This window comes from Acanthochromis polyacanthus, chromosome 1 (assembly GCF_021347895.1).
Source record: "Acanthochromis polyacanthus isolate Apoly-LR-REF ecotype Palm Island chromosome 1, KAUST_Apoly_ChrSc, whole genome shotgun sequence".
NCBI classification, from domain to species: Eukaryota; Metazoa; Chordata; class Actinopteri; family Pomacentridae; genus Acanthochromis; species Acanthochromis polyacanthus.
The window spans coordinates 18,947,139-18,965,260 of NC_067113.1; the positions used below are offsets into that span (position 1 = coordinate 18,947,139).

An 18,122-nucleotide genomic window follows, 5' to 3' on the forward strand; every position below is an offset into this window, starting at 1 on the left:
ACACTCGAATACTGTCACCCTGCCAACGGCAACAAGGGCCCAAAACAGGACAATCCCCCCGAGAAAGCATGGGCTCCGCGGGGAAGGTTGCAATAGAGGAGGAAAATGGGACTTGTGAAATGCTAATTGAGCTTCATCCCCTTATTGAAGTGGGAAAAGAGCACCTATCGTTTCCCCCGAACCGCAGCAGCAGCAGAGGAATGAGATGTGAGGAAGCTGTTTGTCTGGTGAGTACACCTCATGTCCCGAAACAGTCTAGGAGAGAGGTTCTTTAAAAAAAAAAAAAAAAAAAAATCTGCAGTCTATATCAAGGCTACAGGCCATTTATTCGCAGAGAGCTGCAGGCTACGTGATGGATTGCCTCATTCACTCAGTTTGGGGTTGTGTGAGGACAGTCCTGCAGGTCTGTGTGCTCTTGGCTGGTCTATTTCTTTCCCCCCTTTTTTTAGGCGGTGCATCCCTCTTGTTCTGGAGAGGCAATGGGACCCTATTGTCCTCATCTCTTCTTCCCTTCACCTCTCTGTTCAGCTGAAAAGGCCAATTAACAATGGGGCTCCCCCCTCCCCTGGCCCGTCACCCCACTCCTGTGCTTTTGAAGTGAGGAAGAATGAGAAAGGAGAAGGAGGAAGCTTAGTGGCATCCATAAATGGCAGGTGGTGGATGAGGTGTTTGTCCATCATTTCACATATTTAGCTGAGCTGATTTATTGGGCTTCTGTTCAGTTTTCGCTCATTTCTGTATTTGCTTAGCCACTTCAATCCAGCTCAAGAGGGTCAGTCCACCACAGGGAGACAGAAACAAACATTAACTGCAGCATGTGCACCGAAGACACACACCTAATTTGTGCATCTTTGCTGTGCAATGCAAATTAAACCCTTAAAGAGACTGCAGCCAGGAGGGTTTTAATAGTGCACAGTGATGTTACAAACCACTGAACCGTCAGTCTTTGCCATAATTGCAGAAAAAGTAGAAGCCCAGCAGACTCACTGATACAACACAAATTGCATTCTGTCCTTCTCGAAGCTACCCTTCAAGCATCCATTAGTGCAACTTTCTATGATAAGCATACTTTTTTTCTGTCACCTTTGCTGCTTCTTTGTTCAAAAATACCAACAATAAGATCAGATAGCACTGTTTTGGTCCCCAGGGGAGACATTAGATGTTACAGCGGCACAACAAGCAGACCGGATACAGATATAATAAGAAAGATTAAAGCAGAGTAAAGGATGCAGACATAGAAGGAAGCTGAACCATGAATCAAAAATACAGCCATATAATGCACCAGAGTTTACAGATTCATAAAGATTACAGTTTTCTGCAGCAGCTCAGACTTAAATGAGAGTCAGTGGAGGACTGGCACTGCTAAACATAATGAAGTACACACTGTAATTTCAGGGAATAGAAAGAGTTTGATAGGAAGAATTAGAAATTTTAAGATGTATTTAATTTGTTATGAATGAAAAATGAGGGAAAGCTATATACAGATGCAAAATAAGAATCAAACTACATAGACAAAATAGTGCAAAAGAAAATCCAACAATATTCCCGACAACAGAATTCTTTTTATTTTAAAGCAATGCCCTTTTTAGCGGTGTTTCTGTTTTAATACTTTAAATAACATTTAATTATGCATTTAATTTCCTCCTACACTAATGATGTCAATGTATTTACTGTACATACACAACTGCCTCAAAGTCATGTGTTGCCAGAGTTTTCCACTAGATGGCAATCTACCTCCACTGTTTTCCAGTCCAGAATACATTTCCAATCACATACATCCCCACTGATGCCATAAAGGAGCAACACAGATAATAATAAAGGTAAATGCAGTTTAGTTCATTTTATCTGAACATTAATGTTCCTTAAATGACAGAGGGCTTTGAAATTGCCTTTGATTTTGATTCAAATAGTATTTTTGGCCTCTGTTTAGCTTCACAGATGCAGATTAAGTATCTTGGTAGGAATAATAATGCTGAAAGACCACAGCAATTATACTGAGAGGTTTTCTTATCTGAGTTTAAAAGGGTCGTGATGTATGTTGTGGCAGACTGCTGCTTGTTGGAATGAGGTGAGGTAGCAGGAAGGAAACAGAAGGATGTAATACTTTTCTCTTGTCAGATAATCAATACTGAGACGGACTGTTGGAGAGGATGGACGAGCTGAACTGCTGGGCAGACCATATGCCAAACCCGAGCTTGTTGTCCTGCTTGAAAAACTCTGAAAAATCCGTGTGCTGCACTGCTATGTGCAAAGGCAGTTTTAACAGCAGCTATGATTTTCCACTCTAAAAGTCATCCACGGCTCTTTGTATGAGCTCACCCCATTACTGTCTGTGAAGAGCTTTTTTATAGGCAAGACATGTGATAAACGCTCAGCCGCTACAAAAGGCTTTAGGGCTCGATGCTGAATCCACTGATCTTAATCCAAAGTTGTTTGAATAGTCGGCTTAGATGTTATTTGCGTTATTTGGAAGAAGCAGGCTGTGACACAAATGGCTGTCACTTCTGTTCTTTAAACCACCGAGCAGTTCTCTCAAACAGAAGACAAGTCACATGGATACAGCAGATGATTGTAGATTTATGGAACATGAATAAGCTATGAAAATGACACATGGGCCGGGCAGCAGGTTTCAGCGTCGGGCAAAGAAACTGTCCTGTGAAGTAGACATCTCAGGTTCAGGCATGAGCCAATGGATGACAAAGGATGTGTTGAGTTTCAGAAGGTGATGCTGGTGCTCTGTAACGAAGATCTCTGCAGATAGCAAATATGGTGGTGTAGTCGAGTAATCTGTGGATTGCTGTTTGGGCTCCAAAATGTCAGGAAATGGGATTACAAAATCAGAGTTTTTAGCTTTTTCTTTGCTCATGCAGTATGGATGGTGAAATGCAAAGTGGTACAATAGCAAGATGACATGACCAAAAACATTCCTTGTAAAATCAGAAGAAAAATAGCCATAAATAATGAGGAGTAAAGAGATTGTGAAGCTAAAGTGCAGCTGTGTGTGTGTGTGTGTGTGTGTGTGTGTGTGTGTGTGTGTGTGTGTGTGTGTGTGTGTGTGTGTGTGTGTGTGTGTGTGTGTGTGTGTGTGTGTGTGTGCATACATCTCTTTTATATACATAATTCTATTGTTCCAGTGTGCTGTTGCTGTTGGAGATGAGGCACTATGATCTGCATTTAGACATGATGTCAGAATTAAAACCCATGGAGGTATCTTCTGGTGTCAAAGATATTCAATGTCCAGTGATATAAATCATTGAGAAGCAGCTCATGTTCTCAACTTACAGGCTTGCGGCTTGTACATATTTGTATTTTTCCCTCAATTAACCACCCACAACTACGATCAATAAGCAAAACCACCGTTCAACACTGTATCACAGCAGTAGCCGGTCAATTAACACAGATAAAGCCCAGTTCTTCTGTATTATCCCTGCCTCCTCTGTTGTTATTAATGATGTCATCCCTCCTGTCAATCAACGGTTTTAGTAGCCATGAATGTCACGTTGGCTTTCTAGTACCATCTACATGACTGTGGGCTCTGGGGTAATTTCATAACTGCGCCTAGTGAAGACCACCAACAATATTATGCAACTGTGGCTCTTAAAAAAACTACCCATTGTTGTCTTGATTCCTTTGCACTCTGCCCTACAGCATCACCTCTTATATCAGTGTGTGTGTGTGTGTGTGTGTGTGTGTGTGTGTGTGTGTGTGTGTGTGTGTGTGTGTGTGTGTGTGTGTGTGTGTGTGTGTGTGTGTGTGTGTGTTGGGGGGGGTCAAAGGTGGTGAGGCAGTGATGGAAACACACACATTTAACTTTGTTTTTAAGAAAGATGTTGCTTTGTCAATGTTCTTTGTCGTGGTGCATGATCAGAAAATGCCAGGTTACATCAGTATTGTTTATCTCAGCCCACTTTGGGACATTGGAACCACAGAGTGCTCTAGCAGGCGCGCAGCACATCAAACATGGGTACGGCAGTGTTTTCAGTCGGTAGGCGTCTTGCACTCTCTCCCTCCCTCTCTCTCCACTTGACTTTAATTCGGTCTAGTACGCGTCATCCTTACGGACTCGCCTCCACGCATTGTGGGTTATACTTTCTGCATGGATCACTATTTAAAAAAACACAAATAAAACATAAACAAACAAACAAAGCCCAGCTGACATTATAACAATGCCTTCATAAGCACATGCCCTCCCCCATTGTGTGTGTGTGTGTGTGTGTGTGTGTGTGTGTGTGTGTGTGTGTGTGTGTGTGTGTGTGTGTGTGTGTGTGTGTGTGTGTGTGTGTGTGTGTGTGTGTGTGCGCGTGTGTGTGTGTTTTGGGGGGGACTTTTGGAGAAGGCTTGAATGTGTGTGTCTGTCAGGATGAGCTGATGTGAGCGCTGCATCAAGTGCGCGGCGGTGATGCTCCCGTATAAAGCAGTCCGCTGTATTTTGGCACAGAGGGGGGATGCATCACTTTAACCCTCGGCTCTGCCCTCCGGACTCGCCCATACACTGTTCAGCCTAGATAAGTTGAGGAGGTGGGGGGATATGTGTGATGCTTATTGCGAGGAAATCCTACCACCACCGATATTCCCGAGGATCTCTCTCTGTTCGGCTTTTTTTCCCCCTCTTTCCTTTCTCTTTTTTTTTCTCTCTTCAACTTCGATGGCTTGAGTGGCCCATTTGCACTCATGCTCGCAGCCGAGGAGGAATGTAAGGTACGGGCCATCTACCGCCCTCACATTGCGCGGAGTAGCGGCGTGATTCAGGTCGCTATCTGAGTGCCAATAAGAAAAAAAAACTACTTTCGAGATGTGAATTATCGAGATTTGGCTACTCACTCCACCGGCTCGCCTGTCCTATGCTACCGACAACGGGATTTCAAGAGGAAAATGATTGTGGCATAAACTATTTCTGGAGACGCCTGTCACAGATATCGCCGCGGAACTGGAGAGGGTGGATGGTTATTTCCCAAACAGTTCAAGCCTATGTATACTGCATTCATTTGTTGGAAACGCTGCCTAGTATCATCGAGAACAGCGCAAGAGGAATGCTGGTCCAAGATCTAATGCCATTTACTTTAAGTTTCTGGCCTTTTTTCTTCGGTCATTGCCTTCTCTCACTGTTTTTACTCTCCTGCCAGGTAAGGATCACGTTCAGGCGCGCCACTTGTCAAATTACGCATGAGAAGGGGTTACACTATTGTAACTTGAGTTTGATGTACTGATGGACCGTGGATGAGAGCTGCCAAAGTAATTATCTTTTCCAAGTAATGCATGTGCTTGTTAGGCTGCAATTAATGCATCAGACCTTGCTTGAGCCTTTGCACTGGATGTTGGGGAGAGCACACCTGTGTTTAGGAAATACTGGCAGACATGCATGTGTGTAGTGAGTTTCCAGAAAGGCACGAGGATTGCAGCTATGCACAAGTCCACACAGACACTCAGCTCTCTTGTAGTGGGAACATGGAGTAGCCAACTGTGTTTTTATGATAACAACATTCAGTTATCCCACCAGGATCCCTGCAGCAGGCATATGTTAGTGATGAGTATTCTAACCTCTGCCCCGCGCTGCTGCCTACAGATAGTGGTGAGCTGTTGTTCACACGCACGCAGTGTTGCCAGGGTTCATGTGTAATGTGATCTGCTTGAGTTTCCAAGTCCACCCACGCACACTCCTCGGGGCAGCCTGCTGCCCACTCTGTTGGTGGGTGGTTTCTTACAGGGAGCGGGCTGCAGCCATCGACGTGATACTATTCTGCATGTACTATATACACAGCAGCCCCAGTGACAACAACACTGGAGCTGTGTGATATGAAAAGAATGCTGAGAGGATATCCACAGTGCTGCTAACTGAGAGGCTGCTGAGTGTTCAAGCCTCTCCATTTGTGCTGCACAGCGCTGTGCTGATGGTACTTCTGAGTAATGCACTGAAGGACAGAGCGTCAGTCATTTCAATGTCTCTCTCTTCCTCTCTCCCTCACCATAAGGGAGAGCTCCAGAGGTCATGCTCACGGACTGTGGCGGAGAAAGTTAGTGAACAGTGCCAGCTGGCATGCCACTGTAGAAGATACCCTCCCCTCCCTCCACCTCCGCCCCCACCGCCTCCACCGCGGCTACTGGCCACCCCAGGTAAGACTTCCAGCTCACACTCCCAGGTTTCACACCTGTCTCCCTCCCAGTCTGTCTGTCTCACCCCATCTGCTCTCACCCCACAGTTGGATCTCATTTCTAGCCAGACGCAGGTGTCAAGGGACTGGCCAGTCTGAAGAAACAGTTTAACTTCAAGTGTTTCCATTTATGCACAGAGGAAAAAAAGTGCCATCAATCCCTCGAGATCAGTGTGTTAGTGCCTGTGCATGGGTGCAGATTTGCACTCGTGCATTTGCGTGTGTGATAGAGCCAGCAGGATGTTGACAGCTGAACACAGGACTAATTTATGCCGGGTCTGACCTTGGGGAGTACCCAGCTGCCTGTGAAATCCATGCCTGCTGGGCTGCCAAGCTCAGTGGTTCAGTGGTAGGGTTTCCCCCGGAGGACCCCTGATTAAAACACAGATGAGTTAATTAAATTAGCTTTAACTTGATAGAGATAAGGGCCTAATGAACCAGCCCAGTAGTTCCAGCATCGTTTTGAAGTTAAGCTGCCGGCAATAAGTGTGTGTGTGTGTTCATGTACAACAAATGTGCATATCTGTGTTGCTCCAGTGCCAGCTGTGGCAGTTTTTCCCCTCACACTCCCTCTTTCATCTCACTTTGAGATGGTAAATGCATTGATTGATCGGAAAACATATTTCACTGACCTGCTTTCTCAAAGTTGATGTGATTTGTTTGTCGTCTCAAGCACCTTAATGAATAGTGTGCTGAAATATGGGACAGGCATTGCTGATGATGCAGCCATTCTGAGCTATTACTGTGACTCTTTTGAATCACTCACCCTGAGCCCTTAATATCATGAGGAGAGAGAAGTACTTAATCACTGGGCAGTGGAAAGGTTTTAACCAATTAGTTCCAATGATTTTTTTCTGTCTGGTCAATGTGGATGGGCGTCTGTTTTCCTCCGACTTGCCATGTGAGGTACCGACGAATCGAGACTTTGTAGGCCCTTTTGTGATTGTTGTCAAGGTCACTGCATGAGTGCTGCCAAAACCATCTGACTGTAAGCTCAGGTGGGGGTTTGAATGCCCAATGACAGCTAATGCACGAGTGGATCTCTGAGCGTTGCACTGACAACGTTTATGCCTCGATAAACATCAGTATGTCATGATAAATGTGATAAATGGGCCAGTTTTTCCTCTTTTTTAACTTTACTGAGAAATGTTTGCAGAGGGTGGAGACGGCATGAATAATTCATTCAACGGAAGTTTTTTCTTACTTCTCAATTTAATCTATAGAGACGCATAATTATCTTGATATTCCTTCTTTAGCCCAATTTGCTGAGCTTTTAGAGCTGAAATTTTGCTTTAAACTGTAGTCTTTAAAAATGCCATGAATATGCATAGCTAGCATGAAAAACTGGGACAATGACTGAGACCTTATCTTTGTCCTAAAAGTCTGAAAAAAAATGGAGGAAAATTGGCACTGTTAAGTATGTGGGCTAAAAATGGTATCTGAGGTCCCTTCAAAGGAGCGTGCTTTATCACAATGAAGTAGATCCTTACCACCGACTGAATTAAATCCTAGACCCGTTGACAAAATGCAGGATTTAAAATGGAAGTTTGGCTGAGGGGAGCTTTTAAATTCATAGTGACTTATGACGTGGTGTGCTGTATTGGGGAGAGCCGTGCCTTTTTATTTGCTCCGTAGAAATGTGCTGTGCTGGAAACTTGTCTACAGCATTACTAAGGAGTATTTGTTGCCATGGTGTAAATCGTTCCTCTCATTCATAACAAAATAGCACTACATGCTGGAGTTGTGAGTTTGTTATTCAGTGCAGGGTATTTTCTCAGCTGGAACAAATCTGCATTCATAGATAGACAGATATGCACATGACTAAACTGATTTATAGATAGTGGGCGAGCATCAAATGCTGCAGGAAAAGAGGGGAGAGAAGTTCTGCATTACGGACATGAAGTTGCTGATGCACATAATGTTATACAACATTCCTGGTGAGTGGTCTTACTCCACAGATCTAATGTGGAAAGAGCAGGAGGTTCCTGCAACAGTAATTGGTGTGGACAAGAGTGCTGGTGTAGGGAAGGCTGACGGGACCTTAAATGATTCATGGTGTCGGCTTGGATATCTTTGAACGTTGAACCTTAGACCTACAGAACAGGCGAGGACACGGCTGCATCCCAGCTCAGAGAGGAGTGAAGAAAATCACCTCCACGCTGCTCTGTTATGGTGTTGTATAAGAGTCGAGCAGCTCACCAGCGATCTAATGACGAGACTCAAGCCGGCATTGTGGCTTCAGTGTGATCATAGTAAATGTTTTCTTGGCTTTTGAAGAAATTTTTTTTGATTTATTTGGTTGAATGCAATCTGTTTATTCTCATTTTCTGTATCTGCACCTCTCTTCTCCTGCCCCTTCTTCTCTTTTTTTCTAAGTGGCAAAGCCCGTAGTGCCCTTGTTGAGGCCCTGGTGGATGGAGATGGACATTATAGTGCTTGGAACGGTGGGCTGTGCCTCAGTTGTCTTCCTCCTCTCAGCCATCATCATCTGCTACAAGGCTATCAAGAGGTTAGACGTGACTCTTCCCTTTTTTCTTCTGTTCTTGTAATATTCCAGCAAGGTTCTAAATCTCATCCAAAATATTTCAAAGTGACGAGAAATTGAGATGAACATCTTTCGTAGGCCAACCACACAACATCTCATATGTAATTCGTGTTAGTTGTGTGCAGGAGGCTACAGTGACCCTGTCATCACCCTCCTGGGTCACACTGAGGTCAGAGGTTAGATAATGGAAGGGGATGTAAATGTCTCTGAGGAAGATCCACTACACTGAGTCACGCAGCGACGTCCTATACTCTAAATTAATTTATTAAAGTGCATGATTTCCTAACAATACTGTGCTGATTTTAATTTACATAAGTGTCTAAAGCTTCCTGGAGTGGCAGCTGGATTCATGAATGTGAAAGCAAGAGGCAAGCAGAGGAATCCCAAGACACTGCTGTTGCAGCATTTCCCCCATTTGGCTTATTAGAGAAAAGGCTGTGTGAGGTTTTAGCCTGCAGCACTACCAGACCCAATTCCCTTTGCGACATTCAGGCTGCACGGTGTCAGATGCACTCTGACATCCACGTAAATGTTCGTAGACATTTAGCAAACGCACACTCACACGTTCGCATCGTGCAAAAGGATGCAGAGGACACTTGTGTGCATCCATCCATGAGCACAGAACAGCTTTACATACACACATACATCATCTTGGCATATTTACACGTTCGATAAAATATGGAATTAATGTTGACTCTCACACAACTATGTGAGAACAGCCATGTGTGCTAAATTAGGGCGCTCCTTCTATGTTTTATTTATGTGCATTTAAATAGATTTAGTATCATACCAAATTATATTTATGGAAGTGTATTAAGCCTGCATGGCAGATATGGCTTTCCTCAGCAGAACTCTATTTCTCCTTTCTTTAAACAACAAATAGGCAAAGTCAGGCAGCGGAAGTAATGGGTGGTTGGCTCAGGAATTCATTATGGCAATTCTCCAGCCCCCTGTGTAGCCAAGGGGCACCTTTTTTAATGCAGCAGTGGTAGGAAAGTGTTGTTGCAATACGGGCTCTAGCCCCAAACCCAAGTCATTATTTATGAATTAATTTGCGCAGTCATTCAGTCGCAGGCCACATCTTTTATACATGCAAGCAGGTCGTGTCCTGAAGCTCTGTGGGCTCCAGACTGCAGACTTTGTGCCATGCCAAGCTGCCCTCCACTCTGAATGAGAAGGAGAAAATACACCGGTCCAGACTGGCCTCATTAGACATTCATTAGTCACCAGCCAGTAGGAGAGCAGTCCAGGGAAAAATGTGATTCCTTTAACATTTGTCATGGATGCTCTAATCATCCATCGCTCCTGAGAGGAAGGAGAGAAAACAACTGAGTGAAAAGGACAGATAAAATGTTGTCTAGCAAAGCGAGCAAACGCAGTAATTGAGCGTTTTAGTCAATAACAATGTGAGAAAGGGTTTGTCAGTGAGAAAAACACAGCCGGTTATATATAGTCCTTACAGCTCCTCAGTGCTCCGGGCTTTCCCAATGAAAATCAGCTGGCCGAGGGCCAGGGCCTGAGCACCACAGACAGTAGAGCAGCTAGCTCTGCAGGTCCCAGCCCTCCTGGCCTTTTGTTATTTTTTATAATCTCTGTCTGCCAGTCATCTGTCAGAAGCAAAGGGGACCTAGAAGAAAAAACATTTTCATACAATTCTATTCAGAGTCCACAGCACCAGGGAGGCTGGTGTGTGCAAGCATAAAGAAGAGGATTCAAACACACGCTGAGTTTCAGTGTTGCTGTGCCATCCGAAGCAAAATACATGATGCTGCAGTCCAGGCTGTCAGCCGTCCAAGAAGCCAAAACAAATAAAACTCAAACCAACTGACTAATGAAGCTAGATGCTTTTCCCAATCACTTCCCGCTCTGGGAGGCTTGTCCAAAGACGGATAATACATCACAGCTGGTCCTGTCCAAGGCTAATACAGAATGTCCAAAATACTCAACCAGAGACACGATTAAAGGGGAAAACGCTCTAAAATGGTTTCAAATCCGAAATTTATTGATACATTATTCATTTCCTCTGTTTTATTTTCAAATTTGCTAAAGCAGCAGCATCAAAACTGGTGACAGATTTTTACAGTCTGTTTTTAAATACTTTTTCTTTGAACCATAGCATGTTACTCTAATTTCCAGATGGCTGGAGTAATTGTAAACAGCCCAACACATGTCCCAATTTCACCATGATCCATTCCCCAAACTTCAAACAGGAATGTGCGCTGTGATTGCACAGCTTTGATATGAAATATTCATCTAACCTGTGAAGTGTTGTGTTGCCACCTGCCATGTGTCAACAGCATGGCATCTATTATTGAAGGCCTGGGTAGAGGTCGGTTTGAGGCCCCAGCGCTTGGCCCTGTGTGGTGGCCCAAAGCGACATGGTCAGTCTGAGCGGAGATTACATCCTGGGAGAAATTAACCAGGCTGGAGCACCTTCCAGCAGGCTGTAGATCACCGGTGTCAGAGCATACTACAGTGTAGCACATGACAGATCACCTAAATGGACAATGTTCGACCTGTTGCCATTTCCTTCAGCGTTATGAAATGCTTTAAAAATGAGCTAAGACAGTAATGAGACTACAAACAGAGATATATTGAGACAGGTTGGGGATGTTAAATCTTTTGTGTAATCGTCATTAGACCCCAGGGGCTCATGTCAGACTTCTGTTTATTGCTTTTCCATTAGCTTTTAACACTATCCAGCCACATCTTCTAGGGAAAAGCGTATGACTCATTTCAGTCTTAAATCTAACCGGCTAGACTTTGTAACCAGCATGACGCAAAGTGCGAAAAGAAATCATAAGTATGTAAAAGTGACAACACAGGGCTGCTGTTTCTCCCCTCTTATTTAAATTTTGCACAGCAGCAACCATCAGTTTTTATTAAAGCAGCATGTAATAAATGCTTTCCTGGTGATACAGTGATTGTTCATCTTTTACAGGAGCCAGAACAGGGTCATGGTGTCGTATTTAAAAACCGTGTAACATGGTGTCATCAGTCATTCCTTCATCATAATGGGCAAAATACAAACCCAAGACCGCAATAAAGCATTGATTTAACAGCAGATGTTAAATGGGGCACCAAAGTCACTCTGGTACAAAAACAGAATAATGTCTTTAAAGAGCCACGTGTTGATAGTGTTTATAGGCGAGACAGTCGATCAATAGCGGCTCTGTTTAATTGCCATTTTATGAAAGCTGGTTTATCTTGCTGCTTTATGGTGTGTTATGGAAACCTCAGCTGCTCCAGTCAAAATTCAGTCAGAATCAACTTTTTAACATCTATGTGAAGCATGTTTAATCCAGGTCGTCCTTCGGCCACAGAGCTTGAGTTGCCTCCATCTGTTCGTTCCTTTAGTGACAAAAAAAAGGGCTAAATCTTCCTTTGTTCTAGGCCTGTTAAACTTTTATCATAATCTTTCTTAAGTGAACTCCTGAAATGTTTCAGGCTTTTTAAAGATATAGAATCTGGGTCGGCTGGTCTTTGGGGAAACTCCTCCTCTGCCCTCCTACAGGGAAGGTATCAATTTTGTCTCATCTTATTGGTGCTTTACAGTGTTCTGTGACTGATTGTTACTGCTTTTCTTTTCTTTTCTTTTATGTTTTTTTGCGGATGATCACCTAGCCACAAACTACATTTTCCCCTCGGGAACAATAAAGATTGATCGGTTGGTTGATTCATTAGTTGAAACACTGACCCATCAAAATACATCAAAAGTTAAACTCATTAAGTGAGCTGCAGTGACACTGGATGACATTAAATGAATATCAAGCTCGTTGACTTTCTATTTTAAGCAGAAGAATTCCCAGACTGGCTGTAAACAGTGGCGTCCCTCAGAGAAAACTTTGGTATATCCCAAATCCCTGAGCTGCAGCTGCATCAACCAAGCACCACCACCCCCACAGCACAGTGTGTTTCCACCCCGGGGCTGGACAGTTTCTTTTCTCAGGCTTTCCCCGGGTCCCACAGGGACACAGCAAGCAGCATCTGTCTCATATGGCCAGCATGTTTCCCTGGTGTGCTTAGCCATACGACCCCTGCCAGCTGACAACAAGAAGTGTGAGTCATACCCACGCGTTTTGTTCAGAACTTTTTTCCAGAACCATAAGGCCTCCAACAACTCCAAACTTTAATAAATTTAATGCATGTTCACCTAAAAGCTGTTTTTTTTGGTCAGCAATTGTTCGGAATATCATACTTGGTCCTCAAATTTATTAACATGTATCATAATCTTCAAGCCAAAAGTTAAAGTGACCAGCTTCAGTTAAAATAAGGAGAATTTGTGTTATATATGTGACTTTTATTTGTAATGTAACATTATAATAAGACTAAAAGTAAGCATCCAGGTTGCAGCACTCTGAGGCTGTACTGCTCAAAGGGTACCATCAGCACGTTAACATGCTGACAGTGAGAATGCCAACATGCTGATGCTCGTGTTCATTAACCTAAATAGCATGCTGGCTGCTGACTTGATAGTGGCACTAGATTAAACGCTCAGGGATCACCAAGGGCATTTCTGTTCATCATGAGGGGGAAGTGTGTTTACCGATTTTCTTGGCAATCCATCCAAAAGACGCTGAGACATTTCACTAAAACTCACAAATTTCAACCTAATGGTAGCAAGACAGGAAAAAACACCAAAGTAGCATTCATCCTCTTGGATCCGTGAACATTTTCAATCTGGACCAAAGTGGTGAAATTTCCATCCTAAGAGCCATGTTGCTCTACTGAAAACTTAAACTATACTGAGTAAACACTCTCAAAATGCTTATTATTTAGACACTGTTGTGATTTTTCTTTCAAAAACGAGTGGAAACCCTTTAAAGAGCATCCTGAGAGTGACTTTGGTGGCAGATGAAAGTTCTTTCTTGTGTACCTTCAACTGAAAAACTGGATGGAGTCAAGCTGAGCCGGATTGCAGGGAAGCGTTGATGAACGCAGGAGGTGGAGGGGCGGAGGTTGAACTCGGCGCTGAAATGACAGCAGAAAACAGCCGAAGACAGGAACAGTTTTAAAATCTGACCGCACAGAGATGGCTGTTTTAACAGGTGTGGCGAAAATCAGATTAGCTGAAGCGTGCTGGGGCAATCGAAAAAGACAGCTGACGAATTGGGATGGCAGCAATAAATATTCAGTGAGCATATGCAGGAAGAATTCTTGATTGAACATTTATCATAATGACAGACCAGCAAGAAATATTCCTATAAATATTGCTAGTATCCGAGGGAAATAAAACTATCTGATTAGGTTGTAAATTTTCCATAAGACACATTCTAAGACTTAACAGCTGTTTATTTTTGATTTGTTGTGTCAAACAAGGATTCAGCAAAAGGAGGCAAGAGCATATTATGAAATCAGGTTTATTAGTGATGCTACACATGTTAAGTTTTAACTGAGATCTTGTCAGACATGTTGATTCAACTTAGTGGAAGAATTTGGACATAATGTCAGAAACACCTTCAATCCGTAACTCAGTAATTTCAGGCGCAGAGAGGCCGTTCTCAGCTCAGACAAGAAAATTAGAATTATAACAAAATCCTTGAATGGTGCATTTCTTGCCTATCGATTTTTCCATTGTCACTTTGAAAAAGTAATAAAAATTGTACTCTTGTTCCTCGACAACAGGATAATATTTCACAAACAGTCTTTCTTTCTTGCAGAACAGTTTTTTTTTTTTACATTATGGATTTTGCATTATGTTACACATGAGCTCATTTCACTCTGTAAGAACTCCGTGTCTGCACAATTCCCTCCCTGCACGATACCCAAGAAAGGTAAAAGATTTGTGCTGGACCGGACTGAGCATGACTGTTCGTCAGAGTTGGACTGGCTAGCCTGGGCTTTCAGAGGAGAGGAGAGGAGAGGAGAGGAGAGGAGAGGAGAGGAGAGGAGAGGAGAGGAGAGGAGAGGAGAGGAGAGGAGAGGAGAGGAGAGGAGAGGAGAGGAGAGGAGAGGAGAGGAGAGGAGAGGAGAGGAGAGGAGAGGAGAGGAGAGGAGAGGAGAGGAGGGGAAACACTGAACTAAGATGTCGCTCAAGGGTCCTCTGTGCCAGTGAAGGCGCTGTACAGTGTTGAGTGGGACAATGACTGTACTAACTGTATTCAGATCTGTCTCTAAGTTACATAAGCCCGAGCAGGGCAGAGCAGCTGAGGGGGTCGGTGCACAAGCCACAGTACACTGGACAAATATAATAACCACAAAGGCATCAAGGAGTGCATGAAAAGGGCTGCATTGAATGATACTGCTCTTCACAGGCCAGCAGCAGCAGCAAGGGGATCATGGGTTGAAGCTTTATTTCTGCACCACTCGCAGTATTACAGTGCAAGCAGTGTTGAGAAGGAATTTCACAGGAGGTTATGTATCGATCTTATATCTTATTCCCAAACTGTTTTGACAGCCACACATACTCATTACTTAGGCGGGAGATTGCATCTACCAGTCGGAGCAGGTAATTGCCTTATCCCCAGTGTTGAGATGTGTCTTTCCCTCCTGTCTCCTTGCAAAATTGACCTTTTGAACATTGAGCTTATTAGAAAAGATCGCTGAGACCAGCATAGCCATCCAGAGCAGCTCGAGAAATCAAATCAGTCTGAAGGTTAACAGCATAGAAACTCTGTTCAATGACGTGGCCTTTAGCTGAGGGGGAATGTACCGTCAAATCTCTCCTGTCAACGAATTCATCCTCACTTTTTGAAAATGTTTTTTTACAGGAAACCACTACGGAAAGAGGAGAACGGGACGAGTCGCGGGGAGTATGCCATGAGCATCCGTAACAAGAAATCCATGGGTACGAACAACACTGTGGTATAGACTGTCTCCTGGTGCACCCAGGGAGTGACGTCACCATTATCTCTCACCTTGACCCCCAATACAACAATCCCCTCTCACCCAGAATGCAACAGGGTTCTACCCAAGGTTTTCAAATAGATAAACCTTCCCTCTTTGCTTGGCATGTTGCCCGGACTGAAGACACCATTCGGCTCAAGGAGAGCTGAAAAAAAGATGGAAGTAAAAAAAAACAAGTCAGAAAGGACGGAGAGAAAGATCCACAAACCCCCATGGTGTCGAAAGTGGCACAGCAGGCTGAACATTATGCTCTTAGTAACAGCAAGTGTTGCTGACAGGCTGGTTGGCTGCTGGCTGGAGAGGGACTGTCTGCCAGTCTGCCGCAGATCCAGGCCTCACACACTGTTGACATCTGCAATGGAACACCAGACAATACAGCAGTCCCACGGGCGGCCGGACAGGACAGCCCATCACACACAACAAATAACATGCATGCCGTTTTTACAGAGAATGCAACATTTTTTATATTCCAATCCTCACACTGTCCATCTTTTGTTCTCCATTTTTGAGACAGATGCTCTGTGAGAGGCATGATGTGACTGCCGGTCCTGGCTTTGAGATGTGGATTCATCTGACTATGCAATTTAAAGAAATCCATATTTTAAAAAAAGAGGAGCAGCGACATCGACATGGGACGTTCTGGTTATTTTACCATGCCAAAAAAGCCACTGAAGACTTAGGCTCAATGTAATATATTTCAGTCATTCATGTATTTATTGGTTCTCTTAATTTACTGACCTATCTTCGAATTTATTTTTCTACTGAAAAGAAAAGGACAGTCTTGTACGTTGTTCACATCTTTACAACTCTTGAACATCTTGATGAATTCATTTATTTCTTCATAGCTCTGTTTTCTAAGTGAATAATTTATAAACCATATAATTCATTTGTGATGCTCCGATGCTTTAAGCCTGCTGTCAGTTTGTTGAGACACTGGTGCAGAAAACGTGCTTGCTCTGCAAAGAGTTTTGGTATCAGTTGTTTTGTCTCTGGGTGTTTGATATGGTTTTTCTCTGTTTCCCTGAGACTTCAGCTAAAAAGTCAGGGGTCCCAATGATGTGCTATGTGAATGTGTGTTTTCCAAACATTATTTATGTGCCGCATCATATTGCCAATCCCAATATTTTTGATTCGTCAACTCAATGCAAGCACCCCTACAAGTTCAAACCTGCAATCACAACTCATCTGGGTAAATCTTGTTGTTCCACAGTCTTGGGGTCAGCTAGATGCCTTCAGCCATGTTTTGTCTGGATTTGACAATCTTCATTTTTCTATCTGTCAAGAAGGGCTTAGCCCATCGCTATAGAAACAGGGGACATGAGCCTAGAGCTGACCTTGTGACTGGTGACAGACAGGAGACTTAGCCAATAGCCAGAGATCAGGTTGCACATAGAGGATGGCCTCAGCAGGGATGTGTGTGACTCAGTGCTGTCACAGGCATCCTCCACATCCCCGCTGGAAAAACACAACTGAGCTGAACTGGAGCATCACTCAACGCTGCTCTGCTTTTTTACATTAAATCTGCGTGTGTCTGTGGGTGCATGACTGTGTGTGTATGTGTGTGTGTGTGTGTGTGTGTGTGTGTGTGTGTGTGTGTGCGTATGAGTGTCTGTCTGTCTGTGAGTGTGCATGCAGATGAGTGTATTCAGTGAGAGTGGGCTGTACTCTGTGGCTGTCAGTTAAGTATAGATATTGGCTAAACTGTGGAAAATTGGGGGGAAAAAACACATGCTTGCATTTAAACATGCACAGGTATTAGCTAACAGTATACCCCACCATGTACCTATATGAGAGAAATGATGGATGCATGAATGTAAATATTGATATTTAAATATCTGCCTTCTGGACTGTTAATTCATGTACAGTGTAACAGAACATATGTTTATACATCGTAAAAAATTTAAACAATGTGCTACCATTTAGAATTATGTCAATGTTGTCATGTTGATGGAGCAAGCCATTAATGTATATATGGCAATCAATAGTACATACACAATTTATGCATTATACCAAACAGATAAAAAGATGTGCATAAGTTGATTTCATTGCTGAGTTTTTCAGTTGTAAATAAAACTGTACATAACAACAGACCTACAGTCTAATGTGTTTAAAGGGATGCAGATGTATAAAGGCAGACATGCAGGTCTAAAGGTGGTAAAAGTGAGGCTGTTATATTTAGCCTGTGCCCATCTTGTTTGCCGGGTTGTGCCATTTGTGTCTTGGGCAGAGCTGTGCTGGCCATGTCTCCTGGGCCCCCCACAGTGGAGGACATGTTCTCAGTCTGTCTCACACAGTGCATCTTTAATGAACTGCGATTACCAAGCGTATTCCACTCCATGGGGCTTAATGACGCAAACAGGAAAACTTATAGGTCACATATTGTGCTCGCTCTGGGCTCAATCAATAACAGTGTCACCAAAAAGCATGTGTGCGTGACGGATTTCTGCAGCTCAAGCAAGAACACAAGTTGCCACAAGAAAATTAAGACTTTAAAGGAAGAAGAAAAAAAAAGATGGTTTCAAGAGACTTCTGAGAGAGGCTGCACTCAGTCACACAGACATACATGTTCCCATTTCTGTTTT

General features: G+C 43.5%; 1 protein-coding gene across 1 annotated transcript; it reads left to right on the plus strand.

Moving 5' to 3' along the window:
• The first annotated feature begins 4,338 nt into the window (after positions 1-4,338).
• prima1 (proline rich membrane anchor 1) lies at positions 4,339-17,630 on the plus strand. Its single transcript, XM_022222132.2, has 4 exons — positions 4,339-5,123; positions 5,970-6,111; positions 8,526-8,658; positions 15,405-17,630. Exons 1-4 carry the CDS (start codon positions 4,842-4,844, stop codon positions 15,502-15,504), a joined length of 657 nt encoding a protein of 218 aa, XP_022077824.2. The 5' UTR covers positions 4,339-4,841; the 3' UTR covers positions 15,505-17,630.
• The last annotated feature ends 492 nt before the right edge of the window (positions 17,631-18,122 follow it).

What these genes read in the sequence shown, in the direction of transcription:
- prima1 (XM_022222132.2), top strand. Translation starts at nt 4,842, where the DNA reads ATGCTACCGACAACGGGATTTCAAGAGGAAAATGATTGTGGCATAAAC. An exon ending in TGTTTTTACTCTCCTGCCAG is followed by an intron (nt 5,124 to 5,969) that starts GTAAGGATCACG and finishes CCTCACCATAAG; the next exon opens with GGAGAGCTCCAGAGGTCATG. An exon ending in TGCTACAAGGCTATCAAGAG is followed by an intron (nt 8,659 to 15,404) that starts GTTAGACGTGAC and finishes GTTTTTTTACAG; the next exon opens with GAAACCACTACGGAAAGAGG.